Here is a 19,548-nt window from a genome sequence, read left to right on the forward strand (position 1 = left end):
GCAGCGCGCCGGGCGGACAGCCAATGGGAGGGCGAGGCGGGAAGAGCGGCCAATGAGGAGCGAGGGCGGGAAGATCGGCCAATGAGGAGCGAGGGCGTGAAGAGCGGCCAATGAGGAGCGAGGGCGGGGCCTGCGCGGCCGTTGGCAGCGGAGCGGCGGGAGGGTCCGTTGAGGCGTTGGGTGCGCGGGGGGCGAGGAGCGGGAGCGCGGGGGGCAGGTCTGGGGCCCTGGGGGCGGGTCTGGGGCCCTGGGGTGGGCGGGCCGGGGCTCGGAGGGGTGGGGAGGGCTGGGAGTGCCTGCGGGGCCGGGGGAGGCGGTGTGGGGGGCCGGGGGCCTTAGGAAGGGCCTTGGGTGGGCAGAACGAGGGGCCCGAGGGAGGCTGGGGGGGCTCGAAGGTGGCAGCGTGGAGGGGGGGGCGGGCTACAGAGGCCCGAAGGGGAGGGGGTGGGACGGCGTCCCTGGAGGGGGCGGGCAGGCCTGTGGGAGGGGGTTGTGGGGGCCTGAAGGGGGTGTGGGGCCGTGAGAGGGGCTGCAGGGACCAGAGGGGGGTGTAGGCCGGGGGGGACGGGGCTGAAGGGGTCGGGCCGTGGGCGGGTGTTAACGGCAGCTCTGGGGGCACCAGCGGGGGTCAGGACAGGGAGGGGGTGCGAGGCCTTGCCCAGCTGTGGGCTCCCCTCCACCCCCTCAGCCTCAGCTGACCCATTCCCCCCCACCCCCCCCCACAGTGCGTGAGGCCCTTGGGACGTTGGAGCCCGGTGCCGTTGTTCTCCAGGCAGTGCCGCGCCCCCATCGCAGCACCCCCCTGTCACCATGATGCTGGGGCCCCCGCCCCAGGAGGGCTCTGTGGCTGTTGTGGTGCGTGTGCGGCCCCGCGCTTCCTGTGAGCGAGAGCGGGCCGCACGCCCCGTCCTGCATGTCGTTGACCAGCACATCCTCGTCTTCAACCCTGAAGAGCACAGTGGCCCCCCCAGCAGTGTGCTGCCCACTCACGGGCCCAAGCACCACAGCAAGGACCTGAAGTTTGTCTTTGACCGAGTTTTTGGGGAGGGGGCCACGCAGGAGGAGGTGTTCCAGCACACCACCCACGCGTTGTTGGACAGCGTCCTCAATGGCTACAACTGCTCCGGTAAGACCCGGAGGGTCCTCCTTTGATCAGAAACCCAGAATAATCCAGGATAATAAAGATCTTGAAGCTCCTCCTGTCCAACCACAAACTTCACACTGACCATTCCCGACTCCACCAGATCCCTCAGTGCTGGCTCAGCCCGACTCTTCAACCCCTCTAGGGATAGGGACTCCCCCCCTGCCCTGGGCAGCCCATTCCAACGCCCAACAGCCCCTTCTGCAAAGAAAAACTTCTAAAATCCTTGCAGGAGCTCCTGTCCCATCTGCTCCCAGGCAGGGTGGACTCAGTGGAGCTGTTCATTTATTGTGGAAGCCCTAAGCAGCTGGGGATATGAGGGTACACAACAGCAACACGCAAACATGCAGCCTGAAACTTGGTGCTGGCACCAAGCTGGTGTGACTGTGAGTGTGATCGGGACAGGGACGATCCTGACATGGAAATGTCGAATCTCCCCCTGGGGAGCAATGAGGAGAAGCAAAACCTGAATAAGAGCAACTTCCGGAGTCACAGGATGGTTTGGGTTGGAAGGAACCTTGAAAGATAATCCAGTCCAACCCTCCTGCGATGGGCAGGGACATGTGTCACTAAATCTGGTTGCCCAAAGCCCCGTCCAACCTGGCCTTGAACCCTGCCGGGGGGGGGCAGCCACAGCTTCTCAGGGCAACCTGTGCCAGGGCCTCACCCCCCTCACAGGGAAGAATTCCTGCCTTACGTCCAGTCTAAACCTGCCCTCTGTCACTTAAAAGCCGTTGCCCCTTGTCCTGTCACTGCAGGCCCTGGTAAAAAGTCTTTCTCCGACTTTCCTACAAGCCTCTTTCTATACATTGAGAGGCCTCAGTAAGGTCTCCCCGAGCCTCCTCCTCTCCAGGCTGAGCACCCCCAGCTCTCAGCCTCTCCCCGCAGCAGCGCTGTCCCAGCCCTCAGACCGTTCCCGTGGCCTCTGGCCCCGCTCCCACAGGTCCATGTCTGTCCTGTGCTGGGGACCCCAGAACTGGATGCAGGGCTCCAGGGGGAAAAGGATTTGTGGGGAGGAAATGGTGAGGAGGGACCTGGCTGGGCTGGAAAAGCAGGAACAGTGGGAGGATGAAGACAGAGGAGTGCAAAGTCTCCCAAGTTGGGTCTGGGGCTGCATCTGCAGGGACATTTCTAGCTCAGACAGAGATGTAGGTAGACTGGATGCAGGTAGAGTTGAGGATTTCCAAAGGAGGGCTCCAGAGATGAGCCAAGGGCTGGACAGAGAGGGGAGACTGAAGGAGATGGGTCTCTTCTCCCTGGAGAGGAGAAGAGTCCGGGGCGAACCTCATCAGTTTTTGAGGACTTAAAGGGCAGCTTTGGAGAGGATGGGGGCTCTCTGGTCACAAGTTGAAGACAAGGGGCAGCAGGGACATGTTGAACCAGGAGAGGTTTCATCTCAGTAGAAGACATTTTTTACAGTGAGGACATTCACTGGCACAGCCTCCCCAGGGGCATAGTGGAGTCCCAAGGGCTGGGGGTGTTCAAGATGCCATTGGACAGGGTGCACGATGATCTCATCTGGGCTCCCCTTCCCACAAAAGCTCAGACCAGATGATCTCTCCAGGTTCCTCACAGCCTGGGTGTGCTGTGGTTCTGTGATGCTGGGGGCCACAGCGGTGCTGGAGGGGATGGAGGTGGGCGTTGGGGCAGAAATGAGGCTGGGCAGGTGCTTTCCAGGCATTCTGAGGGACAAGGATGACATGCTCTCCGCTCTGCTAGGGTGGGAAGGATGGCGAGAAATCAGGTGGATCTGTGGCGCAAAGAGCCCCTTGCTTTTGCCATCCCTTCGCAGCCCGAATCGCGGTGAGGGGCAGAGCTTTGGGAGGATGCTGGGTTTGGGAGCGGGATCTGGGGTGAAGCAGACACATCTTGGGGTGCTTTGGGGTTTGCCGTGCCCCTTGTGAGCATGCCGCAGGCTGGCAGCTCTGTAAAGCCAGGTCTGAAAGCTCCTTGCTGGGTCTGAAAGCTCCTCGCCTGCCGCCGCAGCCCCCCGTGCTGTTGGCAGGCTGTCAGCAGACGAGCGGCTTAACGAGCACATCACTTGTGTGAGGCAGCACCGTGCGGGAGAGGCTGCTCTCCTGTCTAATCATGTGCCGGGCCGGGCACTGGGACCGGAGGATGCTATTCCTGGCTCTCCGGCATGCTCTGCGAGCTGCTGAAGGCTGCCTCTGTCACTGTGCCCACCTGGCAGGCACGTCTCGTGTCTCTATCTGCATAAAATAACTCCAGGATCCTCAAACGAGAGTTGCCAAGCCCCGAGTGCTGCTATTGGGGGGACGGGCTGAGGCTCTCTGGGTTAGTGTGTCCTGCTCTGATGGTGACGCTTCAAAGAGTGTTGAAAGGGGGGGTGGGGGGGTGAGATGAATTACCAGGTCTGGAAGAAGAAACGCCTTCTGGGGAGAGGTGGGGGAATGGGGCTGCTCGGCTTGTTAAAAAGAAGGTTCAGGGGTGACTGGAGCATCCAAGCACGTGATGGTTTGGGGACTCGTTCTGTCTCTGCTAAATGAGAGAGGCTGCAGTGAGAAAAAAAACTGCACTGAGGGGTCGAGTGGCAAACGTGGAGGGGAATTGGCTTTGGCTTGTCTCTGCAAAGGCTGTGAGCAGCCCCCGCCGCAGGGGTTGCTGCGGGAAGCTCTCCTCTCCGGCAAGGAGTGCACTTTCCGCCGCTCCTGTTAATTAACGATCGTTGCAACCCTCCACCCTTTCTCTTCCCAGTGTTTGCCTACGGTGCGACAGGAGCAGGGAAAACCTACACCATGCTGGGCTCGGAGGAAAGCCCTGGCATCATGTACCTCACCATGGTGGAGCTGTACAAGAGGATCGAGGCCAGGCAAGAGGAGAAGAGCTGTGAGGTGCTCGTCTCCTACCAGGAGGTACGCCGCGTCCGAGCCGGGTCCCCTCCTGCCTCCGGGTCACCGTGACTAGGACCTGGGGTTGATCCAGACCCTGCAGTGCCACACTCAGGGTACCCGCTGCACTGACAGCTGTGCCCGGTGTCCCCAGGGCAGCCTTAGAGCTTGGCTGGAAGCAGGCTCACCCACCCAGTTTGGAGAACTGGTGCTGCTGGTTTCTCCCACCTGGAGCCTGGGGCATTTTCTGCTCCTTGCCGTGGTCCCCGAGCAACGAGGGCTTCCTGGCTTTGGAGGAGTGGTGGCGTGGTGACTTGCCAGTGAAGCCCTCCCAAGCTCTCCTCTGCATTGAGAGCCCCCTCAGCTGCTCTTGGTGTAACGAGGCCCCAGAGGTGGCATCGGGGGGACACCAGGTTGTGCGTGACACTGGGGCACAAAGTTCCTCTCCCTGCTCCCCGTTGGGTAACCAAACCTCAGCCTTCCGTGGCGTTCCCTGCTCCAGGTGTACAACGAACAGATTCATGACCTGCTGGAGCCCAAGGGCCCTCTGGCCATCCGGGAGGATCCTGAGAAAGGAGTCGTGGTTCAGGGTCTCTCCTTCCACCAGGTGGGTAGAGAAATGGGCACAAGGTCTGGGCACCGCTGCGCCTGCACCAGTTCTGACAGCGGATGCGTGTCCCGGGGCCGTGGGGGGTGTGAGGGCGCGGGGGTGCCATCTGCGCGGCTCCTGGCGGACAGCAAACGCCACCCTGAGCTGAGAGGAGCCCCGCGGAGCTGCAGGATGCCTCAGCCTACGCCGCCGTGGCTGCTGGGTGCTGGGTTGTCTCGGTGCTTGCGTACGGGCTGCGCTGACGCCCGCCCTCTGCCCGTTCTCTCCCAGCCCGCGTCGGCAGAGCAGCTGCTGGAGATGTTGGCCAACGGCAACAGGAACCGGACGCAGCATCCCACCGACGCCAACAGCACCTCCTCCCGCTCGCACGCCATCTTCCAGGTGAGGGCTGGGGGTTGCAGTGTCGCTCGGGATTTGTGCTGAGAAGGGGGCGAGGGAGCCAGCCTGTGCCAGGACCCGGGGTTCCTGCCCCTGCTCCTGCTGTGCCACAGGAAAAATCGGTGGGTCCTGGCCCTGAGAAGAGAGGTGTGGGTCTGGGCAGGCCAGTAGCCAGCGCTGCAGCAGGACAGCACACACTGGTCACGCTGGTGGCCACGTCTCCCAGACAGCCCCAGACTCCCAGCTTGGTGTTAGGGGTCCCAAGGGCTGAAATTTCCCTTTGTGCTTTTGTCTCTTGTCAACTCAGCGTGTGGGAGCTGCACCTAAAACCTTCCTCAGAGCAAAGGGGCCGCGTATCGCTGGCTCCTGCTTGTGCCTCCCCCCAGGTGCCGCAGGCAGGCAGTGTGCTCCGTCGTGTCTCCCCCGGCTCTGAGCCGGGAATTCCGCTCCCCCGGGGCTCTGTGAATTTGCTCCCCGGTTTCTCGGTGCTCTCCTACACAAACCTGCCAGTTGATTTCAATTCCAGCCAGGCCCTTCCCCGAATTAGCAGGGCCGTCACGGCTGCGTGGGGAGACAGAGGGCTCTGACTGCAATTTCATTCTGAACCTGGTGCCTTGCCCGTTGCTGCTTGCAGGGGGAAGTCCAGGTGTCTGGATGCTTTCCCAGCCGGGCTTGTCACTGGGTGCTGGATTCCCGCCTGCCGTGAATCCATGAGCTGTGCTGGAACTCTGCCCTGCCCGGCAGGCAAACCACAGTCTGGTGAGGATGCAGGATCGGTTACCAGCCTCCAGCATCTATCTCTGTGGCACCTCCAGGCCATGCAGGAGCCGCTCCTGGGGGGCTGAGGGGGTTCCAGGGCGGTGGGGGAAGTGTTTGCTCCTCCTGGGAGATCTTGAGAGATGCTGAAGGGGAAGTTACGGAGCAGTGCTGTGGGTGACTCTCAGTGGCTGTGTCCCTCCTCGCCTGCACCAGCTGGGAACTGGGCTGGGCACCGCCAGCCCTGCTTGGATGCCTCCCTGGGGCACTGCGAGGCTGTGTCTGGGGGCTTGCAGCCCCCACTGGCATCTGAGATTTCTGGAAAAACCCACAGTCGGAGTCAGGGCTGGGGCTGCCACCGTGCATGAGCACATCCTGGATGATGCCAGGGCTTTGGGTTGGGGTGTTGCCCTTTGGGGACGCGACCAGCTGTACCCCACTCGCTCACCAAGTGCAGGAGACGCTGATTATTTTCCGCAGCTCTGTCCCGTCTTGCGAGATCCCTTCCGTGGCTTTGCTGCTCAAGTCATCGCCGAGTTTTTGCTTGTCTTCTCAGCATGCCGGGCCCCTCCTTTCCTGCCGCTCGATCTCACGCCTGCGTGATCCGCTCCGCCATCGTTTCACAAACATTGAAACCGGTGATGCTGGCTCCAACCAGCAGCCCCACGAGCCTGGTGGAGCTGCAGCCTCACCCACCTCTGTCCTCGCAGATCTACGTGAAGCAGCAGGACTGCACTGGCGGCCTCGCTGGCGACCTGCGAGTGGCCAAGATGAGCCTGATCGACCTGGCAGGCTCGGAGCGAGCTTCGGTCGCCAACACCAAGGGAGAGCGGCTCCGGGAGGGCGCCAACATCAACCGCTCGCTGCTGGCCCTCATCAACGTCATCAACGCCTTGGCTGAGGCAAAGGTAACGCTGCTCCTCGCGTGGCCCCGCCGGGGTGGGCGGGTGAGCGCGGTGTCCTCCGGGGATGGTTCTGCCCGCGCGGTGAGGGTGGCAGCCTGGGCTGGGCTCCGAGAGGTGCCGTGGGATGAGGGTGGCCGCGCCCTTGCGGCACAGATTTGGAGCTGAGCAGAGCCTTGATCTCTTGGTACAGAGCAGGAAAAGCCACATCCCGTACCGGGACAGCAAGCTCACACGCCTGCTGAAGGACTCCATCGGCGGCCACTGCCGCACCATCATGATCGCCGCCGTGAGTCCCTCCGTCCTGGCCTACGAGGACACCTACAACACCCTCAAGTACGCCGGCCGGGCCAAGGAGATCAAGGTGTCGGTGAGGATCTGGCGTTGCGGCGGTGATCTGCTCTGTGTTTGGGAGCGGCTGGGGATGGCTGGGAAGGAGCCTGGTTTGTGGTGGGGGAGGTTAGTGGGTGCCTCCCTTATCCAGCTTGAGTTTTCCAGCCCTGGGGGTGCCGCTCTGGGCAGACAGCAGCGGATGAAGCTGCAGACAGTGTGTGCCCTGTCTTCGTGTAAAGCTCCTCAGCCCAGCACCCAGAAAGGCTTGTGACTGCGGCAGCAGGTCCCTGAGCGCAGCTCCTGTCCACTGCAGCCACCCTGGGGCTCCCTGGGGAGCCTGGAGGAGGCTGAGCAGCTCCAGCAGTGGGAGAGAGGTACGTGCAGCCCCAGTGCTGCTTTAACCTCTGCCTTGGCCCTGTCTCTGCAGCTGAAGAGCAACGTGACCAGCTCTGACGGCCACGTTAGTAAATACGCCGTCACCTGCGAGCGGCTGAGAGCGGAGGTGAGATGCTGGCGGGGAGGGGAGGGCTCTCGCTTTAGCTGTGGTTTGCTGGGGACGTGGAGCTCTGAGCTCCTGGGCTCGTGAAACCATCTGAGCAAGAGCTGATCCTTCCTCGCAGGTGGCAGATCTGCGGGCGAAGCTCCGGGTCTATGAGGACGCTGCCCGGGAGTCACAGAACCAGGCTCTGGCGCCGCTGGCTCCCTCCGGCTTCCCAGAGGGGCTGCCCAGGTGAGGCTGGTGGGGAGCAGGGACAGAGCTTGGTGGGACCTCCTGGTGTGCCCCGAGCCTGTGGGGTTTTAGTGCTGGTCAGAGCCCAGGTGTCCATTAGAAAGCAGAGGAGCTTCTTTACTGGTGTGCACGTCACCTCGACTGGGCTCGGGGGCAGTTATGAGCGTGGCAGAGCACAGTGCACAAAGCTGGGCTGCAAAGGCCTAATCCTCTTCTCCTTGATCCATCCCAAAACTTCTTGGGCAAAGTGACAGCTTCCCCAGAGGATCTTCTCTGGCTCAGTGGCTGCTTCTCTGCCTTCTGCAGGTTGGAGGAAGCTGTCCCACAGACCAGCGTGGCTCAGAGGAGTGATGGAGAGCAGCAGGAGCTGGGAGCTGGACAGTCTGTTGGGATGCCAATGGAGCTGGAGGAGGAGGTGAGAGAAGGGGTGCTGTGATGAGTGGGGCCTGGTGGGGGGCTCACATACCCTCGTGGGGTACCCTGGGCACGCTGGGAGAGGGCAGGAACTCACCCGGTCCACGGGCTCCTGGCTCAGCGTGTGGGGGGCTGTGGACTGCTGGCAAAACCCCTTAACTTCCCAGCTAACGGGGAATTTGGGGAACAAACTCAGCTCGGAGATGGGCTAATGCTGCGCTTTTGGGTGATTGCTCCAGGCTCCAGAGGAAAGGCCTCCCAGCAGCCCCAGAGCAGCCCACCAGGCAGACGTCCAGCTGGAAGGGAAGACACCAAGGTGCCTTCTGCAGGGGTTGTCTGGCAGCCGGGCAGAGACGTGAGTGTCCTCGTGTCGTTCCCACATGTTGCTTCCTCATGTTTGCCTGCGGAGGATGGGCTGCCCACCCTCCTGTTGCATCCTGTAGCCATCCTAAGGGCTGTCCAGAAGGACGTGGGACCAGGTCTTTGTCTGCAGATGACAGCCGGCCCTGTAAAATAAGGGATTTGGCTCCTGGAGATCTAATCCCATGGGATAGTCTCTCCTGGAAATGCAGCAGTGAAGGTTTCCAGGCACAGCCACCGTGTGAGCCTTAAGTGCGCGTTGTTAGTCCTGAAATTACCTCTGCGAAGTCTTTCCTCTTGCCGCTGCTCCCCCGGGCCCTGCCCTGGCAGGGCTCCCGTGGCACCATCTGCTGATGTCTCTGCCCCAAGCATCTTGGCAGAATGAACCTCTTTGGAAAGGCCTCTTGAGGGAGGCTGGCCTTGACGTGTGCCTGGATCTGTCTGCCTCTGCCGGAGCTGACAAGTGTCTGAAGCCCGGCAGAGCCTGCAGGTGCCGTTTTGTCCCTGTAACTAACAGGTAAACACACAACTCACAGCTCGGGTTGTCCAGGAAGAGATTTACAACTTGGGTATCTCTCGACTTCAGTTTGCCTCTCTTGCCCCAAAACTCTGCTAACAGGCTCTGCCCCGCCCAAGGAGGTGTCTCAGAGGTGATGCTGGTGCTGCTGGGCCTCCGTTACTGGTGACGCTGGCTCACGCTCGCCTGCTAACTGGTTCTTGGGTCTGTCTCTCTCTGTCCCAGGCTCCTGGCTGCCGTCCTGAACGTTGCCCGAAAGCAATACGCCCTCCTGAAGGCTGCCGCCCTCCTCACTCCTGCCATGGTCTCCGAATTTGAGGACCTGGAGCGCCTGGTCAGTCAGGAGGCTGGTGTAAGCGGGGAGCAAGCCACGTCTGCAAAGGGAGCCGCAGAGATCGGCGGGGCCAGCCCTGCCCAGAGGATGCAGCAGGGCTGTGAGGGTGAGAAGCTGGGGCCGTCGGTGCTGCCCCCTCTCTTTTGTCTCGGTGTGCGCTGGAGGAGCCGGTGGCGGGGGGGCAGCTCCCAGCTGTGGGCACAGGGCAGGGAGATGAGTTTCTCCTGACTCCTCCTGACGTGGCACCCAGCGGGTTCTGCCCAGAGCGGCTGCAGCCTCGCTTTGTAGAGCGACTGGGGCTGGCCAGCACCGCCGGGAGCCCGGGGCACGGCCGGAGCCAGGAGCAGCCCTTGTCTCCGGGGAGCTCAGCATGTGTGTGCGAGTCAGCATAAACGTGAGGGATATTTCTGCTCCTGGAGACCAAAACAGCAGTTCTGATCCTCATTTGTCCTCCTCTTGTTTACTCCTCCATGGAACATTTGTCCCAGCCAGCCTGGCTGTAGCCTCCCAGCCGGCAGCCTGCATCTGACCAGGGCTGAGCTCTCCCTCCTCATCCTCAGGGCCGATGCACGATGCCCATAGCGAAGCCGTGGGCGCTGCAGACCCTGTGTTCCGGGCACAGACCGGGCGTTGCCGCAGGGCACTTGCTTTGGGCCCAGCCTGATGCCTTTAGGATTAGTTGTGCTGGCTCTTTTCCTCTCGGTTTAAGGTGGTTGGATGGAAACACCCGCTGGCAAACGGCTGCTGTAGGGCTCGCTGGGCTGACCTCCGCCGAGCTGTGACGGGGGGCTGTGAGGGGGATGCCCCGGGCTTTGCGGGTGCCTGGGAACTGCAGACAAGGAGGTGACTCTGTTTCTTCTCTGCTCCTTCAGCCCAGGTGTCTGTCGCCGTGCCCAGCACCCCCGGGATGAGTGGCACCGTGCAGCGCTTGCAGGACCTCGCTGCCCCCTGCAGCCCCACGTCGGTGGCTCCTGGCCCGATTAAGAAGAGGGGGACTACAACAAGTCACATGTCCCCGGTGTCATCGGCTGCCCAAAACCGCCGCACGCTGCCTGCTGTGCCCGTTCACAACCTGAACGAGACTTTTGAGGTCTCCAACAGCAGTGGTTCACCCAGCGTGGCCGAGGCAGCTGCCTCCAGCCTGCCAGAATTCTCCATCTGGGAGAGCGTCCAGAGCCACCTAAACAAGCAGGACGGCCCCGTCGTGCCCCAGTAAGTGCTGGCCTGGGGGGGTTAACTGTGGTTTTGGGGCTCCCCCCTCCACGATCTTGCTGTCTGGGTGAATCCTCCGTGGATCGCTGCAGCTCTGCTAAGGGGGGAGACTGGGCAGAAAACACTCAGCCTGCAGACAGGCAGCCAGCGGTCCGAGCTCGTGTGTGAATCGCTGTCAAAGATATAAAAAACATTCCAAGGAAATCTATTTCTCCCTTTGGGGCCCTTCTGGAGCCCCGCGTGCTGGCTGGGAAGCAGGTGGGGCCTCACCTCTGCTCCCAGAGAGGTTGGAGCGAGGGTTGGGACTGCACACTCTGGGGTTTTGCGTTTTATTGTTTAGTTGGTAGTTTGGGGTTTTTTTATTGCCGGTGCTTCAAAGGGGCTCTGGATTTTCCAAAGCTCTGTGAATCTGTGAGAGCATCCAAAGGCAGAGATGGGCATGGCCTTGGTAACGCAGGACACCCCGAGGTCTCCCCGTCTCCTCCTGCAGCTCTAGGAAATGGTTCCTACCGAGGGAACTGGGGACACTGAGGTCCAGGGGAACAGCCCGAGCACCTCAGGGAGCAGCAGTAGCCAGGCGGCTGACGCCTCCTGTGCCGCTCTCCTGAGGATTTACCCCTCTTGGAACGGTTTTCCCCTACAAAACCGGGCAGGTTTCCTGTGACTCCTGTTCCCTGCGGGCGGATGGTGTTGGCCTGGCTGCCTCGCAGCCTCACGAGAGCGGGCACTAACTCCCTTCTCCTTGGCCGCAGAGCCTGTGCCCCGGTGTCTGCCGTGAAGGGTTCCTCCATCCCCAGGCCCTCCGTGGTCTCCAAAGCCCCTGCGCAGAAGCGGAGGCGAGTGGAGAGGTGAGGCAGCCGCCGGCCCCCCGTGCCCCAGAGCGCCCCGCGCAGGCAGCAAGGGCTGGCAGCTGCCTGGGGCTCGAGCCCCCGTCCCTGCCTGCGTCGGCCCCACCTCACCTGTGACACGTGGGGACGCGGGGGGGCTCCGCCCTGAGCCTCGCGGGTTTAAAACGGCCCCTTTCTCTCCACAGCGCTGCTCCCCCCACCCTGGGTGGGCTCCAGAGCTGCAGCACCCCGAGATCTGCGCAGCCCTCCCGCGCCCCTCCGCTCCCGGGCAGGCGCCTGGGGAAACCCTCTGCCCGCAGCACCACGGGCTGCAAGAGCGTTCCCTGCGGCAGGGCAGGCACCAAGCGGGCGCTGGACCAGCCCCCTTCCGGGTCAGGTGAGGAAAATACCTCGAACTGGGAGGTTTGCTGCTGGTGGAAGATGCTCTTTGGGGTTTGCTGCTTCCTGGCTGTAGCCAGAGCCTCGGGGAAGGCTGGTGGGTGCTTGGGGAGGGGCAGAAAGGAGGAGGGGGCTGGCAGCACCTGGATCTCTGTCGGGGCCGGGGGGGACGGGACCTGGGTTTGCTGCTTTTACCCAGCAGCTGCCTAATGCACTTCCCTCCTCTTTCCATCCTCAGAGCATCCTGCGGGCCCTCTCTCCTGGAAGGGCAGCAGAAGGACCACCAAAGAGCTCGTGGCCCTGGGCAGTGCCCCCCCTGCTCCCACCCCCCAGCCAATGAAGCTCTTATGCTGATGGCTCCTGCACCCAGGATCCCCGGCAGTGTCCCAACCCAGGTGCCAAACTTCTTCCTTTCTCTCGTAGCCCTGTCCCACCCTTCCTGCAGCCACACAACAATTCCTGCAGCCCTTCTTGTACCCCTGCAGTCACCCCCAGCCCCCTCCTGTTCACCGTCCCAGTTACGTCCCCTGTCGTATCATACTAAGAAATAACATGTATTTTTAATAAACCTTTTTCGTTTCCAACCAGAGGGGAGAGGGGAGACGTGCGGCTGTTTCTTCTCGCCTCCCCCTCGCCCAGGGAGCTGGGATGGGGAAGCAGCTCCCGTCTGAGCGGGCCTGGAAAAGGCCCTTGCTCGTGGGGGTGGGCTCTGTCGGGGCTTCCCCCATCTCCCATCATCCCCGGGACCCCGTGGGTGCCTTCTGCCCCCTCTGCTGTGCCCGGGGGGCTCTGGGGCGCTCGCTCCGTGTCCCAGAGTGCCGGCAAGCACCGGCTGCTGCTGCTTTGCGGGGCGAAAAGTGTTTCTGCTAAAACCCCATGGCCACCATCCCTGTCTCCGTGTGACGCTGGGGGCTCCTGGCTCCAGCCGCCTGCACAGCAGAGAGCTCCCCGCATCCCTGCCTGGGGACCACACCTGTCCCCCGACACCCCTGCGACCCCCTTTCCTGCCGTGCCAGGGCACATCTGGCCACGGGCACATCTGCTTGCCTGCCCCAGCTCCTCGTAGCCACCCCCAGAGGTGACCAAGCGTGGTGGGAGCAGGACGGGGAGGGAGGACCCAGCTGCGGGTGTGCTGCTGTCCCACAGGGACCGGGGTCACCGGCTCCTTCTGCACTACTTCCCTGCCTGGCAGCGGCTGATCTCGCCTTTGTCTTCTCAGAGCGTGGAAGCTTCTAATTAACACTTGCAGCCCGCTCCCAGTTCGTTTGTCTCATTAAGGGGGGCCGGGGAGGAGGAGGGGGAGAGCCCAGCTCTGCCTGCCGGCAGGGACAGCTTTCTGTGCTTTGATCCCGGCCGGCAGGAGCTGGGAGAAAATCAACCTCTGGGGAGCGGCGCGGGGGCTGGCGAGGACCCCGCCGCGCCCCCAGCCCCGTCCTGCCCCGCCAGGACTGTGCACGCCAGGGGACTTCAGAGAGTCCCGGGGGACGGAGGAGCCCTGTCACCAGGGGCTGTCACCCAGCACACGTTCCCAGGGCTGCCACTCTTCCGGGAGGCCAAGTGTCACTTGCGGGGTACATCGGGGCCCCAAGCCGGGCGTTCCTGTGGGCAAACCCCTGCCCGCCGCTGGTGACAGCGGCTCAGGACAGCTGGGGGACACGGGCCTGCCTGGGGGCGAGGAGCTTCTGGGGATTCGAGGGGGATGTGGCAGCAAGCGGTTGTCTCGGAGCGCCGCCCGAGTGCCCCCAGTCGCACCAGTATGAGCCCGCCCTGGCCCTGGGTGCCCACAGGTCACACCCGTGGGGCCACGGCTGTTGCCACGACACTTTCCAAGTGGCCGCGGTCGGTGGCCCGGCGACGGTGGCCGCGGTCCAGCGGGGCCTGGCGGCGTGTCCCCGTCCCCGAGCGGGCGGGGAGCCTTTCCCGGCCATCGGCTGCCATCTAGCTGCCAGCCGGCGGGAGCTGTCCCCCGCCCTGGCCCCGCTCCAGCCCCTCCTGGGACCCCCCCGGCTTCATCCAGCCGCCTCTTGGGGCCCCCACCCCGATGCCCCCACGAGTCCCTCGCGGTCCCCAAGCCCCCCGGCCCCCGCCGGCGCTGTCCCCGAGGCCTGGCCATGTCCCGCTGTGTGGCTCAGGGCTGGCGGTGGCCCCGTGCCCCTGGCTCTGTCCCCCCGCGTTTCCCGGCAGCGCCGGGCCCCGGCACAAAGCCCCTTTCAGCCGCCCGGGGAGGAGTCCCGGCCCTCCCTCCTCCCCCCGCCGCCCCCGGCGGGCAAAAGCCCCCCCAAACTCAGCGCACAGGTGACGGGGACGCGGCCGCGCACCCACAGCAGCGGCTGGGGCAGGATCCGGCCCCCCCGAGCTGGGAAGGGGGGACCCGGCGCCCTGAGCCCCGGCCGGGCTCCGGCAGGACCAGGCGGCGCTTGACAGAGCCAGCGGGGGGGAAGGACTTGGGAGGCGTCAGGCTCTAATTAGCAGCCGGCCTTAATGAGCAGCCGGCCTTAATGAGCCGCCTGCCCGCGCTGCCAGACGGCCCGCACAGAGCCTCCGCCCAGGGGAGCCGGGGCCGGGCGGCGGGTGCGGAGCCGCTTGTGCCGGGGCTGGGCCCGGGGGGGCGACACGGGGAGCGGGCGGGGTGTGAGTCGTGAGAGAGACAGAGAGTGTGTGTGTGTGTGTGTGTGCGCGTGTGTGTGTGTGTGCGCACATGGGCATGGGGGGATGGAGACGTGTGTGCGTGTGGACGTGTGTGTGCACCCAGCACCCACAGTGCCCTGGGCCCCCGCACCCAGCACCCCTGGGCCCCCACGGCCGTGCCCCCAGCACCCACGCCGCCCCAGGGGAATGTATCCCGCGCCCACGGAGCTCTGCAGCGCTGCCCCCAGCTCCCGCGGTGCCCACGGCCTCGCACCCCGCCTCGCACCCAGCACCCACCCGCCGGCTGCCCCACGGGTGCCCACGGCCACGGCTCTGCCTCCCAGCCTGGCGTGTGCCCCAGCCCCCCCAGTGCCCGCCGCGGGGGCAGGGGGCCGTGCTGCGGTGCCCGGGCTGGCTGCTAGGGCACAGCTCCCCCCTGCTGCTGTGCCGGGACTTGGGCTCCCTGCCCGGTGGCCAGTGACGGGGGGGCCCCCGGGCTGCATAAAACCCCCGGGCCGGGCCCATCACGCCCCCCCCTTCGGCATGGAGAGCCAGCGGCTCTCCTCCTACGGCCGCCGCATCGGCCCCGCCGCCCCGGGCTACCGGGGGCTTCCCGCCAGCCCCCCCGCCCGGCTCCGGGCTCCCCGCAGCGCCCAGCCTGGTCCCCGCACGGGTGCCCGCCTGGGGCTGGGCAGGATGGACTTCTCGCTGGCCGCAGCGCTCAACTCGGAGTTCAGGGAGACGCGCACCAACGAGAAGGTGGAGATGATGGAGCTCAACGACCGCTTTGCCAGCTACATCGAGAAGGTCCGGCTGCTGGAGCAGCAGAACAAGGTGCTGGTGGTGGAGCTGCACCAGGCGCGGGAGCAGGAGCCCTCGCGTCTGCCGAACGTCTACCAGGAGGAGCTGCGTGACCTGCGGCGCCACGTGGAGCAGTTGGCCACCGCCAAGGCCTGTCTGGAGATCGAGAAGGAGAACCTCGCCGAGGACCTCGGCAGCCTCCAGCAGAAGTAAGGCTCTGCCCCGCTTGGGGTAGCCCTGGGGCCCAAGGTGGCGACCATGACCAGGGTGGGGATGGGGAGCGGGGTGGGGATGGGGAGCAAGGGGGCCACCAGCAGCACGATGGCCTCAGGGACCAAGGTGGCCCCCAGGATGGTGATCACAGTCATCTGGGGACCAGGGCGGTGGCAAGGACCAGGGTGACAGCAGGTATCCCCAGGTTGGCCACTGAGACAGAGACCAGGGTGGCCACCAGGACCAGGGTAGCCCTGGGGACCGGGCAGTGGTGGGCACCAGGGTGGTGACGGGGCCGCGGGTGGCAACAGGGACCAGGGTGACCCCGGGAACAGCGCAGGACGGTGGCGGGGGGTGTGGGATGGGCACGTGCTCCGACACAGGGTGTGGGTGCTGGGAGCGCAGGGCCGTGTCGGCCCGGGGGGTCCATCCCTGGGGCTCAGGGTGACGAGGAGCAGCGCCTAATGAGTAGCAGCAATACCGAGTAGCAGCGCCCAACGAGTACTGCGCCTAACGAGGAGCGATGCTGAGGGGAACGGTGCTGAGTGAGTAACGGTGCCTCTGCTCCGGCGCAGGCTGCAGGACGAGGCGACCCTGCGGCTGGAGGCCGAGAGCGACCTGGCTGCCTACAGGCAGGTGAGGGCAGGGGCTGGACCCTGCGTCCCCCGTCCTGCAGCCCAGGGGCTCAGCCCCCAGCTCAGCCTCCCGCGGGGACGGGCAGGGGTGGGCAGGAGCGGGCAGTGGGGGGCTGGGGTGCCTTGGGGTGGGCAGAACGGGGCAGCACGGGGCAGGGCCGGGCAGCTCGGGAGGGAGCAGGCCCTGGGGACGGTCCCTCCTCTCCCCCCGCGGCGGCAGGACGTGGACGCCGCTGCCTTGGCTCGCCTGGCCCTGGAGCGGCGGGTGGGGACGCTGCAGGACGAGATCGCCTTCCTCCGCAAGGCCCACGAGGAGGTAACCCCGCGCGGGGGGCTGGGGGGGAGTCCCGGGGCTCGCCGGGGCCGGGCTGAGCCCCGCTGTCCCCCCAGGAGCTGCGGGAGCTGCAGGAGCAGCTGGCCCGGCAGCGGGTGCACGTCGAGGTGGACGCGAGCAAGCCGGACCTGACGGCCGCCCTGCGCGACATCCGCAGCCGCTACGAGGCCGCGGCCGCCAGCAACGTCCGGGAGGCCGAGGAGTGGTACAAGTCCAAGGTGCGGCGGAGCCGGTCGCCCGGCGGGGGGGCCTGGCTGTCCCCTCCCGAGCGTCACCTCCTCGGGGCTGGGCGGCGCCGCCTGGGGGTGGCGCGTGGGGTTTGGGATCCCCGCTGCCCCCGCCCGTGTCCCGTGTCCGGGCCTGGTCCCCGCGGGGAGCGGGGACGTGTCCCCCTGCGGAGTGACACGGGCACGGTCCCTGAGGCGTGTTCCCAGTGACGGGGCCCACAGGCACTGTCCCGCAGGAGCAGGGACACGTTCCCGGTGGCTTCCACAGGCACCATCCCTCCCACCTGCACGGCGGGGACGTGTCCCCAGCAGCACCTGCCGTCAGGGACGTGTCCAATGTCCGCTGTCCCGTCACCTCAAGGGAGCAGGGACACGTCTCCACGACACGTGCCATCAGCCACGTGCCCCACGTGCGCCGTCCCTTCCTCCCATGGCAGCAGGGATGTGTCCCCACCACAGGCGCTGCTGGGGCCACGGCCTCCCGGGAGCTGGGATGTCCCTGGGACACGCGCCTTTGGGGATGTCCCGCCTGTCCCCAACGGCTGCAGGAACAGGGACATGTCCCCAGGCCCACACCAAGGGCGTGTCCCGTGTGCACTGTCTCCTCCTGCCCCAGCAGCAGGGACACGTCCCCAGTGACACGGGGCTCTGGTGACACGTCCCGTGAGCACCGTCCCACCACCCTGCCGGGTCGGGGATGTGTCTGTGTGCCACGTGCTGGTGGGGCCACGTCCCTGCAGTGGAGCAGAGCAGGGCTGTGTCCCCACGCCATGTGCCACCGGGACACATCCCACGGCACGTGTCCCCCCCCAGTTCACAGACCTGACGGCCGCGGCCGCCCGGCACGCAGAGGCCCTGCGCGCCGCCAAGCAGGAGGCCAACGAGTACCGGCGCCAGCTCCAGGCCCTCACCTGCGACCTGGAGGCTCTGCGGGGTGCGGTAGGTGACAGCTGCGGGGAGCGGGCGGGGGACACGGCATCGGGGGGCTGCCACCGCCACCGGGCTCCCTGGCACGGCGCTGGGGACCCCCACCCGCTGCTGGGGGAACGGCTGGTCCCCAGGGGTGGGAGGTGGATGGGCACCGCGGAGAGCCACCAGCTCCCGGGAGAAGGCGGCGGTGGAGGGTGTCCTGTCCCCTCGGGGTCCCCCAGAACGAGTCCCTGGAGAGGCAGCTGCGGGAGCTGGAGGAGCGCTACGCCCTGGAGACGGCCGGCTACCAGGACACGGTGGCACGGCTGGAGGAGGACACCCGCAGCCTCAAGGAGGAGATGGCCCGGCACCTGCAGGACTACCAGGAGCTGCTCAGCGTCAAGCTGGCCCTCGACATCGAGATCGCCACGTACCGCAAACTGCTGGAGGGCGAGGAGAGCAGGTGATGGCAGAGCGGGGGCTTCGTCCTGCCCCTGCCCCTTCCCCGGCCGTGTCCCAAACTGCTGGAGAACGGCTTGCAGAGAGCAAGGCCATGGGTCTCTGCAGAAGCTGATTGCAGCCATCTGAGGTAAACAAAGGAAAAAACCCAGGGTACAGTTATGCCAAACAACAGACTGTTATGTTAACAAAGAGAGAAACTGAGGTACACAATGGCCTTGACGGTAAAAACAACCTTGGGAAAGGAGGCAGGCCAGAAGAGGGAAGATGTTGTGACATGTCTGAGACGCCACAGGGGGCTGGGACATTATAATGTAGCCTGTTACATGTATCCAATAGATTTGTGAGTAGTATGCACGATTATTGCAGAGTGCTTATATAAGGGGTGATTTCTTTCAATAAAGTTGAAGCTTGCTCTATCATTCACATTGAATCGGCTGCTTGCTTCCTCCGCCCGCCGCAGCAAACCTCATTTTTGGTGAGCGAGCTGGGGTGTGCGTTGTCCCTGCCCGGCGCTGGCACTGCTGGCCCCGTGCGCGGGCTCCTGCTGTCCCCGCCGAGGACGCGGTGCCTGGGTTAGTTCTGGTGCCTGCAGAGCCCAGCGGTGCACCCGTGGGGCAGCCGGCGGGTGGGTGCTGGGTGCGAGGCGGGGTGCGAGGCCGTGGGCACCGCGGGAGCTGGGGGCAGCGCTGCAGGGCTCCGTGGGCGCGGGATACATTCCCCTGGGGCGGCGTGGGTGCTGGGGGCACGGCCGTGGGGGCCCAGGGGTGCTGGGTGCGGGGGCCCAGGGCGCTGTGGGTGCTGGGTGCACACACACGTCCATACGCACACACGTCTCCATCCCCCCATGCCCATGTGCGCACACACACACACACACACACACACACAGACACACACACACACACAGACACACAGACACACACACACACACACTCTCTGTCTCTCTCACGACTCACACCCCGCCCGCTCCCCGTGTCGCCCCCCCGGGCCCAGCCCCGGCACAAGCGGCTCCGCACCCGCCGCCCGGCCCCGGCTCCCCTGGGCGGAGGCTCTGTGCGGGCCGTCTGGCAGCGCGGGCAGGCGGCTCATTAAGACCGGCTGCTCATTAAGGCCGGCTGCTAATTAGAGCCTGACGCCTCCCAAGTCCTTCCCCCCCGCTGGCTCTGTCAAGCGCCGCCTGGTCCTGCCGGAGCCCGGCCGGGGCTCAGGGCGCCGGGTCCCCCCTTCCCAGCTCGGGGGGGCCGGATCCTGCCCCAGCCGCTGCTGTGGGTGCGCGGCCGCGTCCCCGTCACCTGTGCGCTGAGTTTGGGGGGGCTTTTGCCCGCCGGGGGCGGCGGGGGGAGGAGGGAGGGCCGGGACCCCTCCCCGGGCGGCTGAAAGGGGCTTCGTGCGGGGCCGGAGCCGGCGGGCCCGGCCCCCCCGCGGGGTCTCTTTGTGCCGGGGCCCGGCGCTGCCGGGAAACGCGGGGGGACAGAGCCAGGGGCACGGGGCCACCGCCAGCCCTGAGCCACACAGCGGGACATGGCCAGGCCTCGGGGACAGCGCCGGCGGGGGCCGGGGGGCTTGGGGACCGCGAGGGA

At 65.4% G+C, this 19,548-nt stretch overlaps 2 protein-coding genes across 3 annotated transcripts; both read left to right on the forward strand.

Annotated features, from left to right (window-relative positions):
* Positions 1-27: 27 nt before the first annotated feature.
* Positions 28-12,341, forward strand: LOC141961932 (kinesin-like protein KIF18B). 2 transcript variants are annotated; one of them, XM_074909318.1, is made up of 16 exons: positions 28-163; positions 726-1,126; positions 3,857-4,014; positions 4,493-4,597; positions 4,871-4,981; positions 6,445-6,642; positions 6,830-7,006; positions 7,397-7,471; positions 7,590-7,699; positions 8,006-8,114; positions 8,353-8,468; positions 9,216-9,430; positions 10,197-10,536; positions 11,289-11,384; positions 11,570-11,760; positions 12,001-12,341. In XM_074909318.1, the coding sequence occupies exons 2-16, from the start codon at positions 811-813 to the stop codon at positions 12,114-12,116; spliced, it is 2,433 nt and encodes an 810-aa protein (XP_074765419.1). In that variant the 5' UTR covers positions 28-163; positions 726-810; the 3' UTR covers positions 12,117-12,341. The 2 variants fall into 2 exon arrangements, with proteins under 2 accessions (XP_074765419.1, XP_074765420.1); XM_074909319.1 differs by lacking the exons at positions 28-163; positions 726-1,126 and adding an exon at positions 2,762-3,436.
* A 2,592-nt stretch (positions 12,342-14,933) lies between these two features.
* Positions 14,934-17,976, forward strand: LOC141961800 (glial fibrillary acidic protein-like). The gene is made up of 6 exons (XM_074909137.1): positions 14,934-15,400; positions 15,980-16,040; positions 16,260-16,355; positions 16,430-16,591; positions 17,414-17,539; positions 17,752-17,976. The coding sequence occupies exons 1-6, from the start codon at positions 14,934-14,936 to the stop codon at positions 17,974-17,976; spliced, it is 1,137 nt and encodes a 378-aa protein (XP_074765238.1).
* Positions 17,977-19,548: the final 1,572 nt, after the last annotated feature.

Source organism: Athene noctua, chromosome 6 (genome assembly GCF_965140245.1).
Source record: "Athene noctua chromosome 6, bAthNoc1.hap1.1, whole genome shotgun sequence".
Classification (NCBI taxonomy): Eukaryota; Metazoa; Chordata; class Aves; order Strigiformes; family Strigidae; genus Athene; species Athene noctua.

What these genes read in the sequence shown, in the direction of transcription:
- LOC141961932 (XM_074909318.1), top strand. Translation starts at nt 811, where the DNA reads ATGATGCTGGGGCCCCCGCCCCAGGAGGGCTCTGTGGCTGTTGTGGTG. An exon ending in CAATGGCTACAACTGCTCCG is followed by an intron (nt 1,127 to 3,856) that starts GTAAGACCCGGA and finishes TTCTCTTCCCAG; the next exon opens with TGTTTGCCTACGGTGCGACA. An exon ending in CCAGCCCCCTTCCGGGTCAG is followed by an intron (nt 11,761 to 12,000) that starts GTGAGGAAAATA and finishes TTCCATCCTCAG; the next exon opens with AGCATCCTGCGGGCCCTCTC.
- LOC141961800 (XM_074909137.1), top strand. Translation starts at nt 14,934, where the DNA reads ATGGAGAGCCAGCGGCTCTCCTCCTACGGCCGCCGCATCGGCCCCGCC. An exon ending in ACCTGGCTGCCTACAGGCAG is followed by an intron (nt 16,041 to 16,259) that starts GTGAGGGCAGGG and finishes CCGCGGCGGCAG; the next exon opens with GACGTGGACGCCGCTGCCTT. An exon ending in TCCGCAAGGCCCACGAGGAG is followed by an intron (nt 16,356 to 16,429) that starts GTAACCCCGCGC and finishes CTGTCCCCCCAG; the next exon opens with GAGCTGCGGGAGCTGCAGGA.